Consider the following 14151-nt stretch of genomic DNA (forward strand, 5'->3'; position numbering starts at 1 on the left):
CCCTTTGGCATGGGAGCTAAAAACAATCTGATTTCTCATCAAATGTTAACGTAAAATAAGAATAAAATCACCAACTACCCATGCCTTAACGCTAAAATTAGGAATACATTTTTTACAGGTGGCAAAGGGACTTAAAGAAAGAATTAATAGCGGGATTAGAAGCTCCGCAGCTCCATTGTTTATTTAAAATTTTAAAGAGGTGAAATGCTGCACATTTCTCTACTGTATTATACATAAAACTGATTTTTTTTTGGTGTTAAGTGCTGACTAAGGCATTTTCTACTTACTTTTCCCACAAATATTACTCAAAACTACAGCGTACCAAGAGATTTAGCCCTCTCAGCACGTAAATATTATTTTTTTCCCTGAGGTAAAAACCCCTAAAGAAAAGAAAAAGAAAAAGCACTTTAAGCTCTTGGCAGCAGCCCTGTCCCGGGGCCTCCAGGCGAGCTCACTGCGGGCAACGACCCTGAAGCGACCGCAGCTCCTGAGGCGCTGCCGAGAGCCGCGCACCACCCCCACCCCCTCTCAGGAGCCGCATTCTCGCCGAGCAGCCCCAATTCGCAACGCGTTGTGGCGACAGGCGACATCGCGACATCGCGACATGACGACACCCCCACCCCCGGCCGCCATTTTGTGCCCCCTCAGGGAGGCGCGGGCGCAGTGCGCATGCGCAGCCCCCGCTCGGGTTCCCGCCCGCTCTGAGCGTCCCTTGCGTCGTGACGTCACTTCCGCTTCACCATAGCAACGGGAGAGGCGGCGGCGGCCATGACGGCGCGGAGGGGCGCGGGGTGGCGGCGGGAGGTGCTGGGGCCCTGCCCGCACTCTGTGGCGCTGGTGAGCGGCCGGGAGCCGCCACAGGGCTTGGAGGCTCCAAATGGGTGCCTCTTGGTGTTGGGGTTGGCCGTGGGGCCAGCAGGAGGCGGGTGCGAGCCTGGGCTGAGGGCGTGTGGCCAGGTCGGAGGGGCGTAAGGCCGTCAGGGGGTGACAGCTGAGGTGGACAGGTTGAGGTTTAAGCTGTGAGGTGGGTAAACGGGCGGCTTGGAGCTCCTCGAGGCCTTTCGTGACGCTCTTGTGCTGTTTTTTGGCTGGATATGAGGCAGCAGTGTGCTCAGGTGGCCAAGAAGGCCAACGGCATCCTGGCTTGTATCAGAAGCAGTGTGGCCAGCAGGGCTAGGGAGGTGATCGTCCCCCTGTACTCGTCTCTGGTGAGGCCAACCTCGAGTACTGTGTTCGGTTTTGGGCCCCTCGCTACAAGAAGGACACCCTTATGTACTCGATCCCCAATTCAATTAAAAAAAATAAAAAGTTGTAATTTCATCGCTGCCATTCTTTCTGTTACAGAGAGCCAGGCCTCCTAAAGAGCGAAGAAATGACAGTTTTGTCTTGGCCCGCAGAGACAGAGAAGAGGAGCTCCTGGAATACGCCGCTCTCCTCAAGCTCTACAACCGCTGCCGCAGCGTCCACGAGTGGCAGCAGCGCAACGAGCAGAAATGGCTGCACAGAGCCGTGCAGAGAAAGGTCGAGGCGGCGATGCAGGAGTGTCAGGCAGGGATTGATGACAGAAGAGAGAGGTAGCAAGGAATGAGCCCAAATCCGTGTCCGCCCTGCAGTTTTCCACTTAACTCTGTGCTTCGAGGGGTGATTATGGGGGGAAAAACACTCAGTAGGGCTTGATTTTAGATGTTACCCCAGGTGTTACGGCATGGTCTGTGTTATTAAGCAACATAAAACGAAGAGGAGCTTTTGGGCTCTTGTTACCAGTACAGCTCACAACAACAAAACCCTAAAAACCGAAACCACGACAGCACTGCGCTGTGCCGGGCTTCGGAAAGAAGTTTTCTCCGTTATTCTTTTGACAGCAAGCGGCTGTGAGCTGCGAGGAAGCCGCTGGGATCTTCTGGCCCTGCTCAGCGGGGCCACCTAGCGCGGGCTGCTCAGCACTGCGTCCCCTGCCGGGCTTTGGTGAGCTCCAGGCACGAAATTTCGGGGCAGCCTGGTGCTGTGTGGGGCCATCCTCGCGTAAGGGCGGCGTAAATGCGAGGGGAAGAGCGCGGTTCCTTACTTAATCACTCAACGGATAAATTATTCTGGTTTTTATTCGAGTGTTTTCTTCCCTTCAGGCTTCGCGAGCTTCTGGAGGCCGAGGAAAATAAATATTTTGCTGAGATGGAGGCGTTTGAAGAAACCCTGCTGGAGAGGCAAGCGAAAATGAGGGAGCGAGCGAAATTATTGAGGGAGGAGAGGGAGAAGGAGAGGCAGCAGCTGGTGGCTGAAAAACGGGAGCAGCAATTCAGGTGGGTCCAGAACAACATCAAACAGAGTTGGGGGAAGGAAATCCTAAAAGGCGATTTAACAAGAAGGTGACAGAAAGCACAGAAATCCTTGTCCTGTGTGAGAATCCCCTGCCAAATTGGATGTTTTTGTAGTTCTTGGGTAGGGTTTTAGCTCAGTGGTATGAAAAGAGTTCCTGGAAGATTTATTTGGCATAAATCCTGCTTCTTAAGCTCATATATGGCAAGCCCTTGGGAAGTTAGGGTTGCCCAAGGCTGCTGGCTTTATTTATTGCCCGCTTTTCCAGAATAAAGCTGTAGTGCAACCTGAAATTCCCTGCCCAGTCCTCCTGGATGCCAAGTTTGGCAACGACCTTTGAAGTCGTTGAGATTTGCGGGTGCTCCTCGGGTCCCGAGGCCTTGGCATCCCGTCTGACTCGTTCAGTTCTTGGAGATCTGCTCGGCTGAGGGATGAAAATCGCGTTAATGGAAGCGGAATCATTTGAAACGTCGCTTCCGAGTCTCCCACGGTGGTAGGGAAATCTGCAGCACCTGCTTTTTTTTTTTTTTTTTTTTTTCCCCTAAAAATTGGGGCTTTGTGTGCCAGCTGTGACCGAAATCTGCTCTATTTGTGGCGCCACTTGTTGCTGGCGTTCTTAGGTGCCAGATAAATAGGGAACCTGATGCCAGCCTGCCCTTTTCCTGTGCAAAACTGAACATTGAACCTTGTGGGAAGGGGTGGAGCGTTTCATCGTGGGCTTGAGCGGGCTTTTCTCTGCCCCACATTGGTGTCTTTAACAAAAACCAACCTGCAACATCTTAAAACTGGCATAAAACCTCCAGCACCTCCTTTTTTTTTGTGGTTACATCAGAAGCATTCACACAGAGGACGTTGTTATCGCAGCGACTGAATACAACAGCCATAAAATGAATAAATAACTGGGAGGGGTGGGGAATAAACGCAGCTTGTCTTTGGGAAGCGGCTCCAGGCGGGCACGATTGGGGCGTTAAGAAGCTTAAGGTAGCAAAGTGAGGAAGCAAAGCAGCCATCTGGGAGAGCAGATGTTTAAACCTCGCTCTCAAAGCCGCTCGAAAGGAATTCCTTTTGATGAAATCGAGCAATTCCAGAGGGATTTCGTAGTAAAAATTCGACCCGTGCCAAGCTTTGATTGAACTTCTCCTCTTCTCCGAGAATTCAATTAAATTCAGATGAGTTTAGAAAGGTGAAAAAGAAGAAGTCATTCTTTATTCTTTCGCTGCTGAGAGAACTCTGAACCCGCTGCGTTCAGGTGACACAGTTCTTTCTAGCGGTGCATTTCCAATCTTAATTATGGCAATGTTTTTCCTCAGAACAGTTGAAAAACATTTTTCATGAATACCAATTAGTCCTGTAGTCCGTAATCACCAGTAACGATTACCTGGGAGTCGGAAGAAGGATCCCAGGGTTAAAAATGTGTCCTGGTTTGAAAACGGTTTGAAAAACACATTAAAGGGGTTTAAAAACACGTTAATAACGCAAAATGGGTTTAAAACCACATTTTTAAAAATGGTTGTTCATGTTGAATTTAGTTTGGTCGTTTCTTTTCTTGCAGCTTCTACGAAATATCCCTCAAAACTTCCGATTTAATGCAATTCTAGTGGTTCTTCTTCAACAGTGGAACCTAAATTTCTGCTCTTAAATAGTTTTCAGGTTGGGACTGAGCTTTCCAGCGACGAATAAACTAGTCTAGGTCTTTATTTGAATGAAGAGCAACCTAAATGTTTGAACAAGTGTGTTTTATACGTTAAAAATATGCATATTCATATAAAAACCCCACATAATTCATGCTCTGGCTCCAGAGAACGATGCGATGAGCTCCGCGCGCAGCGGATGAAGCAGCATCAGAGGGAATTGTGCACGGAGCGGCTGGCCCAGCTGACTCTGAAGGAGGAACTGAAAAAACAGCAGCAGGAGGAGGAGGAGATGTTCGCAGAGCTTTGGAAGGAGGACAGGTTGGCTAAGGAAAGGCGAGAGGCGGTGGATATGCAGAAATTATCCAAACAGAAGCGGGAAATCCTGGACGTCCTCGGCGCCCAGGTAGCGGTGCTCAGCGCTCAGAAAGAGGAGGAGAAGCGGCTGAAGGAAGAAGAGGCTCGATTGCTGGTAATTTCCAGATCATCCTCAATTCAGTACTCTTTGAAAATCCCTTTTCAGTACTCTTTGAAAATCCCTTTTCAGTACTCTTTGAAAATCCCTTTCCCCCCTGCAGGGGGAGCTTGCAGTGTAGCTGAGCCGACTTCGGCGGAGCAGCATTTGGCGTTGACTTCGTGATTTATTTCAAAATTCATCTTCATTTTGCAGCTATCGACGCGTAGCAATTGACTGGTCACGCAGGGCACCGAAAGATAAATATCCCACTGCTTTTTTAAAAAATAATGACAGGAAGGAATCGGAAGCTCTGAAAATCCTGGTTGTAAAACATCAAAGTTCTTATTCCAAGCTCGATTGCAATGTTTCACTCGTTTAAAATGATGCAGAAAAAAATTCTTTTCTTGTAACGACTTCTAAGGAACTTCCAGATCCTCCGAAACTAAAACCACTTCTACTTAACTGGCCTTTTGAGAGAAAAAAATAGAAGAAACAGAAATAGAAAAAGAAATTAGAATAGTAGACTCCGTAGCTTCCCCTGAAGACAGCTGTCTTGAGCTCCATCAAGAACAGAAGTTTCTGGTGAAGTGGTTTAATTTCTGGAAGAAACAAAAAGCCTTTTTCTGATGCGTTTTAGGAGATTTATTTACGCTTTGAAGGAGCCATAATATTTAAAAAGAGATTAAGAAAAAGCAGCGTATACCTCGGAGAAAGCTGAGGCCTTGTTTCGGACACCTGTAGCTAAGTTAATGATGGGCATGTGCTGTTAACAGCTTGTTCGAGCACAGTTTATGCTTGTAAACTTAGCATAATTCATGAGTATTCATGATTAAGTTACTTTATTGATGCTGTTTTGGGACTTTTTTAGCTGAATAATCTTGAATACACATACACAAGTTTGATCTCAAGTCTGTGTTTTTATTTTTTCATTGGTTCTTTCTTAAGAACTGAGCTTTATTGCCCGTTTTTCTGTTCTTTCCTGTATATAGTGGAATGATTTGAGGCCAGGAAAATTCAACAGCTGCCCGTTATTTAATTACATCATAATAAAAAGAAGCAATTACTCACTTTATGCCCAACAGAAATGTGCTTTGAGCAGATAACATCCAGAAATGGGAGGAACACGCGGTTCTGTTACTGGGTAGAGGTTGTGGCTGTGTTTAAAGAGTTGGATGTAGATGAAACGTGCTGCGGGGATACAGATTTCTCCGAAGAGATGTCTGTCTGCCTGCCTGAAGTATTTGGAGTGTGGATGTCAGGCATTCCTGTGATAATTAAAGAGAAAATCCTGAATTTTTAAGGAGCAACATGGTAAAACATTCGTGTTTTAACAACTTTAATGGACGACACTCTCTAAAATTATTTTTTCTTAGAAATAAATGTTTTTTAATATTTATCTTTGCTCTTTGGTGTTCCAAATAAACTCATCCTAGTAGTCACTTTGTTTGAAGCTGGCTATTTTTCCCTTTTGTAGGAAGAACAGCAGCAGCTGCTGAAACTTGAAAATGAGAAACTTCAAATGGAGAAGTTACAGAAGCAGAAGGAATGCAGGGAGATGTTGCTCGGCGCAGCAGAGGACAGGAGGAAGCAGCTTAATGAAGAAAAAGAAGGCGAGCTTGCCCTCGAGATGAAAACCTTAGAAAAATCGCCTTGGAAACCTGAGGAAGACCCCGAGGAGAAAACCAGGAGGAAAGTAAGGGCTACAGGTTTGAATTGTGAACTTTTGGGACAAAACCTCACCTGGACTAATTTTGTTGCTCTTTGTGGAGCCGCACAGTGTAAAAGAGATCAGACACGAGACCTTTTCTGTGATCAAGTCGATTCTTTTGTCACATAACCTGTTGCCTCTCTTCCTGCCAGCACTCTGCTTTCCTAAAAAACCCCATTATCTCTTAAAATCACAGCAAGGACTTTAAATCCCGTCTTGCAAGCAGCAAAGCTACCAGGCTTGATGAAAAATTGGGGGTTTATAGCAAATCCTGGCTTCCTGCCCCTCCACGCTGATTTCCTTCTGCATAAACCATGTGAGGTTTTTAGTCCTTACGCTGCATGGATGTAAGGGAGATTAGGGAAGATTTTGTTTGTTTGTCTCCCGGACCTGATTTATTAAATATTTGTGATTGCAGAGGAAAGTAAATATTTGCCACGTTCTGGTTTATTAGACTGCCAAGAAACAGTTGTAGATGTTTTATTATTAGCTGGATATATAAGTGCAGAATTTCCCATGGAATATCTCGGGGAGGCTACGAAACCATGGACGTGTCTCACTTTTTGCACTTAGAACAAGTAGATTGCCCAACTTGGAGGTGAAAAATGATTTCAGAGTAACTAAGACCGAGCAGGGAGCTGCGTTCCTTACTCTGCACGAGGTATTTGGAAGCTCACGTGGGTTAGGGATGTTTTATAAACTTTTTCTGTGATCAGAAAACGCATTTCTGCACAGCTCTTCTGGGCTTGGAACGCAGCTCGAGGCTCCTGCTTCCCACACGGGCCACAAACCACCGCTTCTCTTCACTTTTTTGAAGTGTATCATTAAATTCTTGAACTCAGATCTGCAAATGTGTGTGTGTGCTTGCAGCAAGAGCTGTTCAAGGAGCAACAGGCTTACCGGGCGCACCTGGCTCAGCAGCTGGAGGAGGAAAAAGAGCGAGAAAAAGAAGTGGACAAGCTCCTCGAGGAAGAGAGGGCGAAGGTTTGGGCCAAGAAGGCTGAGCAAACGCGGTTGGAAAAGGAGGCTAGAGAGCAGCTCCTGAGAAACGTCCTGGATACGAGGCAGCTCCAGATTGAGGAGAAGAGTAAGTGATAACAGCTGCTTGTGCACCAAACTTACTGCATGAATGTGAAGCTTCCCATATTTTTGGGTGCCTCTTCGGAAAGGACAAAGCTCAGGCTTGCTGTTTAGGCTGAGACTTTTTAGACTTTTATCTTCTCAAAGTCTTTTTGTGTTTTTGTTTTTGTTTTTGTTTTTTACAGTGCAGAGAAACGCGAAGGAGCAGGAAGAGCTCGCTCAGGAGAAGAAGTTACTAGCAGAGGCCGTGGCAGAACTCAAACGCGTAGAGGAAGAAAAACACGCCAGGTATTTTTCCTTCTGCCCGTTGGCTCGGTGCATTGCGGATCAACCTTTTTGAAGTGTGTGGGGTGGAGGATTCTCGTTCGTAATTAGCTTTGTAGGAACGCTGGGGAGGGTTTTTTTTTTTTTCCTTTCCCTTTTTTTCCCCCTATCGGTTCCCGACTGCCTTTTTCTGTTTATCAAACGCATCCCCTCGCGTTCGGAGCCGCTGAGACGCGAGGAGGGGAGGCTTAATGAAAGGTTAGGTGGTTGCTCACCCTCCTCAGCTTATTGCCAAACCTCACCCACACGCCTCCCTTCAACAATCGCGGCGTCAGGCAGCAAAACACCAAAAAAACCCCCAGACCCCATCGCCCAGCTGCGTGGGTTTCCCCTTCCCTTGCAGTTCCTCGGGGTGAGAACGTTTTCATTTCGCAGTAGCCGCAACGTTCCTCTGGGTGTCGTGCAAAACCCAGCACCGAGGGCTTTATTTCTCCCGTTCCCGTTTCCCTTTTTGTACTTCTGCCCTTTCTCCACACCCGTTTACGGGACGTGACCGGGTAAACTCCTTCCAGAGCCAATACCTCTTGCCTCAACTGATAAATTTCTTGAAAACACATCTCCTGGATGTGGCAGATACCTCACCCTCTGCCAGGAAACATCCCGGGCTTCCCTTGGAATCTGTTCCACTGCTCCAGAGGGTGGTGGAAGCAACGTGTGAATCCCGAGGTAGAGTGGAAGCCTGATTTCTTCTGCCAGCCATTTCCCACGGCGTTAGCACAACGAGCCTGGGCCCTGCCTCGCCTGTTGGCAGAAACCCGTTGTTATCTCCGCCACGAGGGAGTGGAAACTGGGCGTGAGGCTGCTTCAGCAGTGAGCCAGAGCCCGGGGAGGACTGAAACCTGACGCATTTGCTCCCCTTTCTGCCACTGCGAGGGGCGGAGAAGGCGTGCTGATGGCAAGGGGTGCTTCTTGCTCTTTTATTTCTCATTAAGCACGAATTTTGCGGTCTGCTCTGTAAAATACAACAGAATTTGTGCTCTGAACAACGAGTAGTTTGCTTGTAGTCGCACAAGTGAACCCTCAACTCCTAAGACGAGTTTTGAACCTTCCTTTGGTCCGAGGTTGAATGATAACACATTAAAAAAAAATGTTTTTTTTTCTTTTTTTTTTTTAACCCAACACTTCATAAATAAGCTTTTTACCTGTCGTTTCCAGGAAACTGAAGGAAGCAAAAGAATACCAAGAGCAGCTCAGGGCTCAGATTGCCCATCAGCAACGGGCCCGTGATGCTGAGGAAGAAGAGAAGAAGCAAGAATACGAGCTGGGCCTAGCAGAAGAGCGAGCTTACCAAGAAAGGATCCAGGATGCTCTGTCAAGGCCTTACGAGAAACTGGCAAAAATTCACCCTTTGAGAAGAAAACTCACGTCTACCTCCCAAGATCACTTAACTATGACATTTTAACTCACTCTAGATTGCCTTTAAAAACCTTTTCTAGGCGTGTTTGTAACTGATTTGGGTTTGACCCTTCTCCGCTGTGACACTCAGAATATTTCACTGGCAAATACAAGAAATATATTTTTAAATTTTTTTTTCCCACTGTGCTTTTTTCTAAAAAAAAAATAAAAATCAAAGCGTGTGACGTTTTAATACAAAAATATTTCATGTTCTCTGCGGTGTAATGATGATGATGACGTGAAGGATATGCAGGTGTTATTTAAAATTAAAAAAAAAAAATAAAAAATTGTAGAGGACGTTCAGCAAACTTTTATTAAAACACCTTTCGAGCTGCAAATATTGGCAAAACCTTTTTTTTTTGTGTCGAGACAAAAGGTGCTCGGCGTTTTATCCTCCTTTTCCTTGTTAAATCTAGGGAGCTATTTTATTTTGGCTAGGCAGCAGAGGGTTAATACTGCCTTGTGCGTATTCTCAGAGCTGTTGGATGACTTGTGGAATATCAGAGTCCCAAAACTGGTCTGTGAAACCTCTTTTTGGGCAGATATCATTGTGCAGATCCGAGGAAATCCTTTTCTTGAAAAAAAAGAAAGGTGATTATTTATCCTTTTGGTGGCAACTCTGCCTCTTTGGACCGTTTTGGATCGCCTCCGGTGCCCCAGTCTGAACATACAGGTGCTCGGTCCCACGTTCTGTCATCTTTTAAGGCAAAACAGCCTTAAAAGTAGTTAATTAATGGCCAGATTGTGTTTTTTTAAACGTTTCTTCCACCTTTTTCTTCCTCCTCACCTTCTGTTTTCAGGCTTTAGCTGCCTGTTGGTGAATACCAGCACACTTGGCTGCTTGTTTTGTGGGGATATGAGTGGAGGAGCTGAAAAATAGCTGGGATTAGAGCTCAGGAATCCCTGCTGAGGTAGTTTCATCAATCCAGAGAGCCCGGGCAGCCACAGGTCTCTGCTCTCACCGCTAGCTCAAATTGGCAGGATGATTAAGAGATTAATTTCCTTGACTGCTACGGCCCCGCATAAGCCATGTAGATTTTATTTACTTCACTGCCCCGTGTTTGGAAAAAAAAAAAAAAACAAAAAACTTCTCCTGCTGTGAAGTTTTGGGGCCAAATACCCCATAAGGTGCCTGTGGGAAGGGGTTGTACGCGTTTACGTTCGCTATGGAGGCGATGAGATGAAAAAAAAAGGAATTTTTGTCTTGCTTCCTTTACTTTTCCCGGGCTGCCCGGGGTTTCAAAGGGGGGATCTGAATTAGGACTCGTATTTTTCAGGTGGCTGTAGGCAGAAATTCATCCCCAAAGCCTTCCTACACCTCCCTAAAACCCAGGGGAGCGATATTAACTGGAAATTTTGCGTCTTCACCCCCAGCTCTTCCTTTAATGCCCCCTAATAATGGCAAATAAACGGATTCTGGTTATGGGGTGAGCGAGGACGAGCTGCTCCGTGCCACCCCGGGGAGGGCACGCGTCTCCTGTGTGCTTCCCAGGAAGCTGCTGGCTCTGTTTTGGGGGGGAAAAGAGGGAATCTGGCTCATTTTCACACCTTTGATGTGAACCGGAGAGGTTTTAGGGTCGCTTCCCCTTCAGTATTAGGGGTTTCTGTCTCCCGAGGGGATAACCTCCGGCAGGAGGAGGGAGAGGCTGGGGGGAAAAAGCTTGAAAACGGTAAAAGGGAGGGGGTGATCGTTAAAGGGGGGTGGAAATAAAGGGGCGACGGAGATAAAAGGGGGCCGGAGATAAAAGGGGGGGGGTGATAATTAAAGGGCGGTGATGCTAAAAGGGGGATGCTGATGATGAAAACGCTGATAACGATAATAAAAACGGTGAAAATGATACTAAAAACGGTGAAAATGATAAAAACGGCTGCGACAAAGAAAAAATAAAAGTGAAAAAGTGTGGAAAACCAAGGTGGCATCCCATAATATGGACTGGGGCGAGGAGCCGGCACCCAGGAAGTCCTGCGGAGCAGCCGAGCCTTTTACCTGAGCGGGGCGCGGCGGAGGCGGTGCTGCCTCCTCCTCCTCCTCCTCTTCCTCCTCCTCCTCCTCCTCCCTCTCCGGCTGCGGGTGTAAAGGTCGCTCTGTCGCCCTGTCGCCCTATAGGGCCGGCAGCCCACCCCATACCCCCCCCAAAACCCTAAAAAGCCCCCGCGAGCTGCCGGCCCCATGCCCCGCGCCTAGCGCTGCCCGTGCCCGGCCATGTCCGCAGCTCAGCTCTACACCAAGGTGAGCCGAGGGCTTTTTTGGGGGAAGATCGGTGGCTTTTGGGGTCGTTTCGCTCTGGGGAAAAGGGGGCAGCAACTTGCCTGCCCCATAGACCCCCCCCCTTTATCCCTCTCCATCCCTCCCCTTGCGCCGCACCCGCGCCCCGACGCGCGGCTCCCCGCGGGGCTCGCCGGGGTTTTTGGGGGCAAAAAAGGCGATTTTGGCCCCGTCGATCCCAAAAGGGGCTCGAAAGGTGCGGCTCCGAGCCTCTCCTCTTCCCGTCCGGGAACTTTTTTTTAGGGGAATTCTTCCCCTCCTTGCCTGAAACACGGGGCTTGGGGAGAGGGAAGGAGGAAACCTCCCGGCAGCGGAGCGCTCCCGGCTTCCTCGGTGGATTTCCCTCTGGTTTTGGCAACTCCCAACAAATCCCAAATGCTTCCTTTTTGCCTTTTTTTTCGCTTTTTTTCCTCTTTTTTTTTTTTTTTTTTTCAGCAGCGGGCGAGGCCGAGCCGCTTCCTCCTGGCAAGCAGGGAGGGGAACATGGCCGATGGGCGAGAGAGGAGCCCAGATTTGTGCCCCACGGGAGGCTGCCACCCAGCCCGGGGGCTGCTTTTAGGGCTAGGAGAGGTGGCACTTGAATTTTTGGGGTCTTTTCTGCTCTTTTTTTCTTCTCTTTTTCTCTTTTTTTTTCCATTTCTCCCCTCGCGGCTCGCTCCCAGCAGATCGGTCACCGCTCCGGATAAGCAAATGGCATTTGCATGCCAGGGTGGAGGTGAGGTGCAGGGGGAAAAAAAAAAAAGAAAAAAGGAAGAAAAAGGGGGAAAAAAGTGCCCTTGGGATTGACCCTTCGACCTGCAAAGGGTTTGGGGTGACGCCTGGTACCTTGTGGGGTCCCCTACTGCCGTGGGGACGTGCGAGGCAGAGGCTCAGTGAGAAAAGTTCTTGGCTGTGAAATCTTTTTGTGCTTGCAGACTGATAGATGCCGGCATCGCCTGCTGTAATAACGAGGATTTTAGGGTTTTAAGGAGGATTTTTAAGGGTTTTCTTCCCCAGAGCGCGGTCAGGGTGGATGGGGGGACGCTGCTGGGCTGGCAGCAGCCCTTTCAAGGAGCGGTTTTCGGTCTCCCAGCTCCAACTTCGCTGCGGGTTCCTGCTCCTGCACCCAGCTCAGGCAGCCCTTATGTAATTTGGGGTCGGGCACCGCTTATTTTCGGGTTTCTTTTCGGGGCTGCCCACGCGGCACGGCTGTGGGATGAATGGTGAGTTTGGCAGCTCGTCCTTTGAACCCCTTGTGAACGTGAAAATCCCCGGTGGATTCAGCTGACCGATTTACTCCCTTTTCGGGAGCCCTCCTGAACCAAAATTTTGGGTTTTCCACGGAGAAATCTCCGGGGGGATCCCAAATGGAGATGGGATCAGATGCCTCTCCGTGGCCCCGGGGAGGAGGCTCGCCGCGAGCGCTGCTCTGTCCCTATCTGTGGGCAGGTTGTAATGCTTGGGTTAGCTGATTATGAACTTGATCATTAGATTAATTAGCCCGGGTTGTGCATTTTTACTCTAACTCAATTAGGTTTGTGTTCCTGTTTGTGTGTTAAAAGGGTGCGAGGTGCCTGTGGGTGATCCCATGGCTGTCCTGCGAGGCACCTGGGATGTTATGGGGATTCGGTAACCACCCTTGTGCTCCGTTTTCAATTTATTTTTAATCATAACGAGATTCCTGATGAGCTTCGGGGCTGATCCAGGGCATCAAGGGGAGGTTTTGGGGCAGGGTTTGGCCGTGCCGCTTGCCCACCAGCGGGGCAGGTTGGAGCCGTGCGTGGTTCGGGGCGCAGCTTCGGCTGAGACCTCTCAGAGACCTTCAGCTTCCACGTGAAGCTCGCAGGAGGTCTCCTGGGCCCTTCTGGGATGAGTAGCGCTCATTTAGTGCTCGTTAAGCCACGCTGATAAACATATTACCCCGAGGAGCTTAGCAGGCAGGAGAGGAACCTGCCCTGGAAACATCGGCAGCTGTGAACTCCTGGGGAAGGCCCTTTTTGCATCCCGTGACCCTTCAGAAGGCAGGCCTGGCGTTTAATAAGGAGATAATTAGCAGCTGTGCCTAATTAGGAGCAGGTGAGTGGCTCCCAAGCAGCCGGTGTGCATCAAGCTTCAAGCACGTGGGGCTCCGCGTTGGTAAATAGTTTTGGGGGGAGAGCCCGGGTGGGTTTTGCTTGCTCCTATTCCTGTGCCCCACAGGAATTCGGTGCCGCTGGGTCCTAGCGGAAGAGGGAAGCGAGTAGAGGAGGCGTGGAGCCACGGAGGGCTCCCTTTTGTATAAAAATAACGAAATAAGAAACAGAATAAAACGTGTCCCAGGTGGAGAAGGGCTGGAGCTTTGCGGGACCGAGCGCCGGCACCGTGCTGGGGCTGCTCGCGCGCTCCCAGCGCGGCCCCGGCTTCCTCTTGGCCTCTTGCTGATGCTGCTAAAACGCAGCCAAGGCAGCTCAATCCCTCTAAGCCCGGGCAGATGCCGGCGTTGTCCCGTAATGGGATAAGAGGGGAAGAGTCCCTCCCTCCGCGAGCTTCGCCTCCAGAGACGCTCGGATTTGCGGCGTGGGGCTCATGGTCACCGCACATCGAAACTCCTTTGAATTACCCCGTGGATGAGGTTGTAGAGAAAGGAGCAGAGAGCCGGGCTTGGCCTTGGGGTGGTTGTTGGAAGCACGGCCCTAAAAGAGCCCGGCTTCAGCTCGGGGGTGGACTTTGCACCCTCCGAGGCGCAATAAACGGCCGATAGCGTGGGGTTACCCTCTGCTCTTCGACCTCTTCTGCAAACAGCACGGCTGGGATCAGGAAAAGGACTGCAGCAAAATTCGGAGCCCTGGCAGGCAGCGGAGATCTCTGCTCTTGGCCAAGGACGAGGCTTCTCGCTTGGGGTTGCCCGGCTTTGTCTTCTTGGGGATGGGCACCCAGGCGAACCTGTGTCCTCGCCCTGCCCCTCCATACCCTTCCGGAGGCGTGACGTGCTCCTGGGATGTGTTAAACGCGTTTAAAG

At 49.3% G+C, this 14151-nt stretch overlaps 2 protein-coding genes across 2 annotated transcripts in view; both read left to right on the plus strand.

Moving 5' to 3' along the window:
* Positions 1 to 768: 768 nt before the first annotated feature.
* On the plus strand, positions 769 to 9074 carry CFAP53 (cilia and flagella associated protein 53; the record flags this gene model as incomplete). The annotated part of the gene is made up of 8 exons (XM_084304484.1): positions 769 to 837; positions 1345 to 1574; positions 2124 to 2297; positions 4113 to 4416; positions 5876 to 6094; positions 6980 to 7196; positions 7375 to 7477; positions 8669 to 9074. The coding sequence occupies 8 exons, from the start codon at positions 769 to 771 to the stop codon at positions 8913 to 8915; spliced, it is 1563 nt and encodes a 520-aa protein (XP_084160610.1). The 3' UTR covers positions 8916 to 9074.
* A 2037-nt stretch (positions 9075 to 11111) lies between these two features.
* Positions 11112 to 14151, plus strand: part of MYO5B (myosin VB) — a gene marked incomplete at both ends in the record, with an annotated part of 68756 nt that continues 65716 nt past the window's right edge. Inside the window, one exon of the mRNA XM_084304521.1 lies at positions 11112 to 11138. Coding sequence (XP_084160647.1) covers positions 11112 to 11138 — 27 coding nt within the window. The remainder of the gene's footprint in view (positions 11139 to 14151) is intronic.

Source organism: Netta rufina, assembly GCF_964035555.1.
Source record: "Netta rufina genome assembly, chromosome: W".
NCBI lineage: Eukaryota > Metazoa > Chordata > Aves > Anseriformes > Anatidae > Netta > Netta rufina.